Raw genomic sequence first — 9,056 nt, forward strand, 5'->3', positions numbered from 1 at the left:
CATCAATTCTAATTGGTCAGAGCGTGCTTACCTTCCTTAAGCGTCCATTTAATAGAGCCAGAGCGTTTGCTGACGGCGTGCAGGTTTCCATCCAGAGTGGAAACAAAGAGTAAACTCTCAGGCAGGGAGACGCTGCTGCGACTGCAATGTCCCTGCAGAATAAAGAGGATAAAAGAAAAAAAAAATGCAATCATTACTTAAATGGATCTGTAGCAACCTATCGGGTGCCGCTTTAGTTGAATTCTGGCAAATCAATAAAAAAAGAAAAAAAAATTCTGGTTTGAACCAAAATTGGGTTTTCCCTCAACCATAAACCATATATTTCAAGAGAACAATGGGGAAATTATTTTATTTTGCTTGTAATCTTGCCACAAAGGTCATGTTGGGAAAGGAACCAGACAAATGTGGTAAAGAACCAGTCACTCTGCCTAAAGATGTCGAATAGTGCTTGGACCAGGTTGTTTGACAGCTATGTGCCATAGCAAAACTGACATGCTGACTGTCAAACTGTCCATGACGCTCCTGCACCATGGTCACAAAGGAATCTTTAAATGTGATTTTCTCTGTATCTTACTTTCAGGGGTAACCTGATTGTAAAATGTTATAAATTTAAATGTGATTGAAATGTATGTAAAAGAAAAACATCTTTCAGTAAGTGTAGTTTTCGGAAGCAGGAGTAGAAATGTCTACATTTCATCATGTGAAGGGTTGTCCTAGGACACAACATATTTATCTACAAATCATTTTAATTGTCAGATGGAGCCATGCAGAATACTGAGACTAGCAGGGCGTGAAACAGTGGCACATGGCTTAGAGGTTAGCACGTTTGTCTTGCACCTCCGGGGTTGGGGATTCGATTCCCACCTCCGCCCTGTGTGCGCAGAGCCCGTGCTTCGGAGGTTTCCTCTGGGTACTCCGGTTTCCTCCTCCAGTCTAAAGACATGTGTGGTAGGCTGATTGGCATTTCTAAATTGTCCGTAGTGTGTGAGAGCCTGTGTGATTGCGCTCTGAGATGGGTTGACAGGGTGTTCCCCGCCTTGTGACCCCAGTTCACTTGGAAAGGCTCCAGGCTCCGCACGACCCTGTGTAGGATAAGCGGTACAGAAAATGGATAGATGGATGAAAGAAACTTAATGAAATGACCTATAGAAAATGGGATATAATTAAGTATAATTAGCAGTAATTATTAGTAAAGACATCCAGAATGTCCTTGACTAAAACTGTAACATATCTCTGCATTATACAATGCTTAAGATATTCAATCACATATGGCATGTGGAGGGCTTTCGACCTCTATTGAATAACACAGCAAGCTCTTCTCTATGGAAGAGCTATTCAAAATGACACACGGAATTATTCACATAAAATAAACTAGACTGATGGAGAGTTTTAGCCCTGCACTTAGCCCATACTGTGGTGCCTACATGGAACAGGCTGGGTGGAATGTACTGGCTGCTAACAACAATGAAGCAATAGTTCTGGTTAGAGGACTAAAACAAAAAATAAGAAAGATGAAATCAGTTTGAGCTTTTGTAGCCCATGTGCTGTGTGGGCTGAGTAGCTTTCAGGCCCATGTGGATGTCAATCCTTCCAAGTTTTCTCTAACTGGCCCTCATGGGGAAAACTGGACATGGTCAGTTGGACATGAGGGAGTACATTTGGCATATCTGGACATCTGGTAGATAAAAGAAGCATCTGAGAGAAACTGATGACTGGATGAAGAAAGACAAAAGAAAAGAAAACAACAACAACAACAAAAAAAACATACTGAATAAAGTGTTTTTTCATTCAGCCTTTAACCAACCAAGTACAGGAAGGGAAACAAAGTAAAATAACAGACATGAACTCAAGAGTAAGATAAGTAAGAAAGGAAAAACATAGCCTGTAGTAAGTGTATCAGGCAGCTCTTATCAGGCCAGGTTTGGGCCAGACAAAGTGAGTTGCGTACATATAAAAAGCCTGTGTTAACCAATACGCCTGATTCATTCTGTGGTTTTGGCACAAAGCAGAAGGGTGGAGTGGCAGAATTGCAGAATGTTCCCAGTTTGCCAGTCTTTGCTTCCTAATATCCACCTGCAACGACTTTCAGAATTACAGTCTTAAACATGTGAAGCAGAGGAGTGGATGAATGGGAAGCAAACATCCCTTAAGGAACATTTCAACAAAAACCCACCAACAGCATAAATCAACTGGGGATTAGTCAGGAGGAGTTCATATTTTTGTATAGCATGAAAAAGAAAGTACTAAGATGAACATAAAGAAGATAACAAAATGCTCCCATTTGTAACATCACATGAAAATACTAGCAGCTTCTCTAATGCAATACAGATATACCAGAAATTATGTGGCATACAAGGCAATAGCAGCATTCCTGTGTGAATGTAAGAGAAGCCAAAGAGCTTCTGGTCCCGTCTGGTATTATTAACAAAACAGAAAAAACAAAAAACAAAAAGGAAACAAAAGTATGATTTAAAGGCCCAAATTCCTCTTTGAACCCGGAACAACAAACAACAATCGTCTTTCTGGCTCAGTATCAGTGTGTGTGTTTATAACTATTAATGAATTTTAAAGTAAATAAAAGATTAACTGAATAAAGAAAAAACACTTCAAATAACATAACAAAAATTTGTCACTGATTTTTTTCCCCCACTCTAGTTCTGTATAATGACCGCGAACCCTTCTCAGCCGCTCCCGCAACAGACGCAACTAGGAAAAACTACGTGTGGATTTTTGCAGATAACTGATAGTTCCAGCAATCAGTTATCAGTGCTGATTAATTGGCAAAAGCAATCAATCTGTTGACTGCTAATAAAAAACAACGGGGCATGCTGTTATGGAAAATAATCAGTGACAGGGTGGCGTGATGCCCTGAAGTTGATCATTTTTCATTCTTTGCTCCCAAGTGTTTTATTCCTCTAATCCCACAGTAATTTGTCAATGCTAACAGTTTTTATTTATTTAAAAAAAAAAAAAAAATTATACTTCAGATTACAGTTAATGCTGTAAAACAAGCTACTTCCAGTTATCAATTACACTAACAGCTATAAACAATCACCACTTCACCAGGCTCTCTTTTTTCTCTCTTGAAGTTAAGACGACAAAAATGCTGCTTGTCATGCTACAAAAACACTACAAAGCATGTAGCCCTGAAGACATTCCTGTGACAGAAAACTTACACAGCGTTACCTCAAACTAGTACAAAGCACGGACACTGGAGACTCTTTCCAAAAGTGCTAAATAAACTCTCCTCACAGAAAACTTCACCATTTCAACACACATTTTTAAATCAGCAAATGTGGAGCATCCACCATACAAGTTCCATAACATTACAAAGAGTGCATTAATACAAACCTGTTATTTGTCTTCCAAGAGAACTCCTGACCAATCAGATTTGAGAATTCAACAACTCCGCAGTATAAATATATAAACGTACAAAGACATGCAAAACAGTATACTTATTCACGTGTGGACATTTGTGTAGCTGGTGAAAGAAGAAAATATGTTTTGTTCCACTTCTCTGGATTTGGTGTTATGGCTGCGCAAACAACACACACACACACACCTGCAACATTTCCCACTCCACTCGCCTCACACAGCCCCAAAGACACTTTGCAGAGAGAACAATTTATTCACTCCTTCGCTACTGAAAAAGATGAATTCTCACTTTCTGAAGAACAGAGAAGCACCTGCAAGTCCCACAGCTCTGACATCAGCAGACTGCAACTGTCTGTGTTCAGCTCGGTGCAAGTTGAATTGATGCCTAGGGCCTGACTCTGATGATATCCACACTGTCAAAAGTGTTTTTAAAATGCTGGGGTAGACTTTGCGTAACCTCATTGCGTAATACTGTACACACTGGATACCATGGAACATTTTTGGCAGATCTTTATGTTGTACTGAAACAGGCTGCCTCGACATGGCGCAAACACCCACTAATTTAGCACAATGCTTGGGTACTGGATGCTTCATGGAGCTTGTAATTAGCAAGCCCTGCCTCAATAATTAAAACTACACCAAGCTTGGATCCCTCTTAGTTCATTTTGATTTTTGTCTCAGTAAGAACAAAGGCCTGACTGATCCCAAAACAGCACTCTGCTCTGAGTACACCACGCTTATAGACGTTTTTTTTGAATGCAGGTCTGGATTCCTCTTCAGTTACAGAGAAGTCCACAAAATAGGAAGTGAAAATTTTTTTCAATACTGGTCAAGAAATTTTTCAATACTGGTTTAAAAATTGCCTCAAACAACAAACTATCAGGTATTAAAGATCGTTTTTAAAATCAGTTATGGTCTCCAGTTAGAGAAAATTCAAAAGGAGCTCAGTTACACACAACCAAACTGTTCACAATTTGCAACAAACTATGTGCACTTCAGGTAATAGTAGTATTGTGAAATTTCGTTTCAAGAACATTTAGCCATTTCTGTGATCAGTCTATCACTTTGGGATAACAATCACTAAGACTTGGAGCTGTAACAGGCATCAGATTGAACAGATTTTACACATGGAATGGAAATGAGTGCAAACTACACAGCCACTAAAAAAAAAAAAAAAAATTAACCCACATAAAACCCAAAGCACAGGTCAATGCAGAATGAAACCGTTTCATATCCTCCAACCTAACTGATATATCACAAATATATATTCAAAAAGGGAAAAGCTTGCAGACCTGCACCTGTCTCACGTGGCAATACTACTATACTCTGCACACTTTGCCTACACAGACTAGTTAACCCGCGATAAGACTTAGCACAGAGGCCTCGGCAGACTGTTTACAGAGCAGCGGCCACGTGCTCGTGAGTGTGAGTCGGACAAGTCATTTCTTATGCAAAGCCATGTGCCAAGATGTTCCACACAGCACATTGCATATTCAGAGAAACCTGGAACGGTCAATTTTTTCCACCACTTGTAATACACAGGCTACATGAGGTCCACCCAGTTCTGCTCCAGCAATGTTTGGTCATTTTCCTGCTCTAACACACCTGACTACCAATTTAGGCACATCAAACTTCTAGTCTGTGAATAAACCCAAAATCTGCCCATGATGCCACCGTGACATTGTGCTAACTCCAAAACTCTGAGCTATCTCACAAGCTAAGAAAGGATTTTTTTTTGTATTCTACATTTATATACGTATAAATGACACTGACAGCTGTCCTCCAACCATTAGACTATTCACTTCCTGTTTTGTGAGAGTAAAACGATGGTGACTGTAATATCTCCATTTGCTCTGAAGATTCCTACACAAGCTTCTCCTAGTGAAGGAAGATGGGAGGTCAAAATTATGCCATGAACTCAATATCTGTCTCCAAGTATAACATTGTATTTTTCCAACCAGCCATATCTAAGAGAGCCTGGACCATCAAGGCACACACCAGTCAGCACTCTTCCTCTGTTTGTGTATGTCAGCGTGTCCTCTTTTTCTATGTTTATCTCAGATAATATGAACTCCACTACATAGTGCATTGAGAGCAGTAAGACTGTATCAGTTAATCTGACTCACTGTACTGTGACTCCTGACTTGTGGTTCTTTCTGTTTTCTATATTATACTTGTTTCTACAGGAAACGTGCATCATTGTCAGCCCATATTAAAACTATAGACAAGTTACAAACTGTCTTTGTAAGATGTTGGGCCACCACAAGCTACCAGAACAGCTACACACGTGCTTCACACATCTTGTCTCTGGAGGGATTCCAGGAGATATTCTCTCAGTTAATGCTTTGACAAGGAGACCCAATCTAACACATTGGTCCAATAGTTCTGTTGGGTTGAGATCTTTGGGGGTGTATGTGAAGGTCATAGCATGTGATTTATCAGTCCAAACAGGATACAGAGGTTTTTGTGTGTGTGTGTGTGTGTGTGTGTGTGTGTGTGTGTGTGTGTGTGTGTGTGTGTGTGTGTGAGAGAGAGAGAGAGAGAGAGTAAATGTTGCGGGCTAAAAACACTTGACTTTGCTGTGGCTTTTTTCCCCAAAAAGTTTTCCGTGCTCTTTTTGCGGAAAACAATTCGAATTTGGTGAAATTGCAATTGTGCGAAATTGTTTTACACGGTCAATATTCCATGTGTCACTTATCTGTATATGAACGAGGTGTTACACATCTGTATATATTCATATTATTATTCATCTGTACATAAAATGAGGTGCTCATAGTGTACATATTACTATCATTATTTTTCTGTTCTATTCCTATTTAATGTGTATTTTCTTATCTGTTGTGTGTAGTTGAGTTGCTGTAACGAGGGAATTTCCCCAGTGTGGGATCAACAAACATGATCTTATCCTACACAGTGGTGTTTGTTGGTAAATGAGACTTTTTAGTTGTACTCATGTTCGATGCATGAGAATCGAAGGGGGCTTTGGCTGAATGCACGTCGTGACGTCACACGATGCGGCTTGGCCCGAACCTGCTGAAGACCTGTGGTCATTTTTAAAAAACTGTAAGCGACTGCGAATATTGCGGAGTGTCCTTGATTTTTGCAGTCGTTTCTGCGACCTCAAAATCGCTCGATCTTGGAGGGACCGATTTGCATCATTTCCATACTCGTCATCCTGGAGAAACGTTTCATCATAGGGTAAAGGTGACCAGTCAGAAGGCCTTGGTATTGATTTGCAGTGAAATTTACATCTAAGAGGATATGTGGACCCACAACCATGCCAGTAAAAATAAATAAATAAATGCCCCCACAGAAGAACAAAGTCACAGATGCTTTGTTTAATTAGTCACCCTTCAGTGTATAATAGGATTGGATACAGGCCTGCTTGTAAGAGATGCTCTCGAACAGTCGAATAGAAACAGATAATGTCACAGACTCCAGAAATACAGATAAACCCATCAGTCTACAAGAAGTAGCAAATAACTTAGTCAGTGCTCATTTCTTACTAAGCAAATGGCAACATAGACACACACACACACACACACACACACACACACACACACACAGAATTACTACACAGAATGAATAACACTGTATATCATACAAGGAGAAGCAGTTTTCCCCCCACTTACAGCATAAAAGTGTTTTTTCGATGGAATTCCTTAAATCCCTGATAAAGTGAATTGATTATTTTACATCGGTGATGATTAAAAAGGTCGTGATTAACGACATGACAATTACTGGAAAACTATTCCACGACAATAAACACTAATAAAAAGTCTGTCGTGTTCACCGCCCAGGAACAGCAGTGAAATTGTTTATTATATCAGTTCATTTTTTCTTGCGCTTAGCAGAATATTTGTTACGACTTCCCCTGAAATGAAATCAGGTGAGATGTGAACGCTTGAACTCTTTGCTCATAACACTTTCTTCTCGGAGCTAGCGAGCGTTAGCTGTTAAACAAGTTTTCCAGCTAACGTATAGATGTGGCTTCATGTGCGAGACTTAAGCACGAACAATCTCACAAAAAGCTTTTCCCTCACATCATAAGCTTAAAAAGAAACCGGCTTTCAGCTATCCCCAGTGATGAGATTAATATTAACAGGCTAGCAATAAATGGCAGGTATTTTTAACGTTAACACACACACACGAGAGACCAGCTTTCTTTCCAACGCTCTCCTCATTGTGGTTAGTTAACAAACTCTTCTAAAAGGATTTACGGCTATACACTTAAAATAACGTATATATTTTCTGTCCGTGTTCTTTTTAATTCCGCACAGATAGAGCACAACTGCTTAGCTTACTAGACTCGGCTATATCCAAAACCGCACACTAACTTTCCTTTATTAAGTAATGCACAAGTCAGATGTTCAACTAGCATAATACTGAGCATACTCATTAGTACACTAGTATGTAAAACAGTACTAAATATCTAACGCTTATATTATTGTTATCGCCAGGTTACTTACCACTAACAGCAGGGTATTGAACAGCGCAATATAAATGCACCACACAAGGGCCCTGCTACACACACCCCAGTCCATCTTCCACAACGCAAAACCAGTTCACATAGAACTAATTCAACACTTCGACGGTTCAATATATAAATCTATATATATTTTCCCCCCGAAGATTACTTCGACGCTAACTATAAAGACGTATTACGGTCCATGCCGCTCGGTTTACACCTCGCCAGCTGGCACTACTAACCCGAATACATTTTCCAGACAGTACGCATGCGCACAAACGTTGCGGGCTGGCCTTGGATGTAAGTTCCGCTTACACCGGAAATCGCTCTGTTAACTTCAGTGGGCTGTTGCTTGTGTGTGCGAGACAAAAGAGTAGGGAAAAAGCTACACGCGGGCGCGTTTCTACTCCACTATAAATCAAAGAAATGATTATATCTCTGTGCACAGATTGCGTTTCTAAATCCGTGCTTGGAAAAGCGAACATCAACTCAGATTATATTCCTGAAATGACGTGAGGACATGTGGACGGGGTAAGTTGTGTATATATATATATATATATATATATATATATATATATATATATATATATATCTGCGGGTACTTAGTAACATTTTACGTTTTGTGATTTATTGACTGTGCATGGCTTACCATCTAGTCTTTTTAATATTATGTTGTAGGTTTGGATTGGAATATGACACGTGCTGTTGAAAGCTGCATGGTTCAACTTCCGGGATAGGGTAAGCCTTTAAGTTATTTATAGATTTTTTTTTTGTTTTAAAAAAAGATGTTCCAAATCTATTTTAGCAGTTGGTATTTGACCATAAATAGGTTGTAACGTAAGCATCTTTCACTGATTATTCGATTGAATTTTTTTTTTTTCCACTACAGGAAAATATGTGAAGCTTAGAAGAAAGTCTATATAAAGAACCATGTTCTGGTTTAAAGGCTGAGCATATATAGATGTATCTGCAGCCTTCTTTGGATTGATCTAATTTGAAGACTTCTGGTTAACAGTAAGTTCAAAGTCTGTTAGATTGAATTAAATGTTGTACAGTTGTGCTTTTAATAGCAAAATGTGTCTAATGTAACTTTTTTTTTTGTCTTTGTAGGGTTGACTGAACTTGTAGGCAAAAAGTGATGAATCTGATGCTTCTTCAATAAACCATAAACTACATTACCAATTGCTTTGGCTTCTGTCTTTTATCATGTTTG

General features: G+C 39.2%; 1 protein-coding gene and 1 long non-coding RNA gene across 2 annotated transcripts in view; one reads left to right on the plus strand and one right to left on the minus strand.

Annotated features, from left to right (window-relative positions):
- ern1 (endoplasmic reticulum to nucleus signaling 1) overlaps positions 1–8,081 on the minus strand; it is a 33,460-nt gene extending 25,379 nt beyond the window's left edge. Inside the window, exons 1-2 of the mRNA XM_017491506.3 lie at positions 7,845–8,081; positions 32–152 (exon numbers count right to left, since the gene is read on the minus strand). Coding sequence (XP_017346995.2) covers positions 32–152; positions 7,845–7,919 — 196 coding nt within the window. The 5' untranslated portion in view covers positions 7,920–8,081. The remainder of the gene's footprint in view (positions 1–31; positions 153–7,844) is intronic.
- Positions 8,082–8,155: 74 nt separating this feature from the next.
- LOC108278274 (uncharacterized) overlaps positions 8,156–9,056 on the plus strand; it is a 4,064-nt gene continuing 3,163 nt past the window's right edge. The window contains exons 1-4 of the long non-coding RNA XR_001815299.3: positions 8,156–8,374; positions 8,522–8,581; positions 8,733–8,857; positions 8,954–9,056. The exon at positions 8,954–9,056 is cut by the window's right edge and continues 2,410 nt beyond it. This is a non-coding gene — a long non-coding RNA (uncharacterized LOC108278274). The remainder of the gene's footprint in view (positions 8,375–8,521; positions 8,582–8,732; positions 8,858–8,953) is intronic.

This window comes from Ictalurus punctatus, chromosome 2 (genome assembly GCF_001660625.3).
Source record: "Ictalurus punctatus breed USDA103 chromosome 2, Coco_2.0, whole genome shotgun sequence".
NCBI classification, from domain to species: domain Eukaryota; kingdom Metazoa; phylum Chordata; class Actinopteri; order Siluriformes; family Ictaluridae; genus Ictalurus; species Ictalurus punctatus.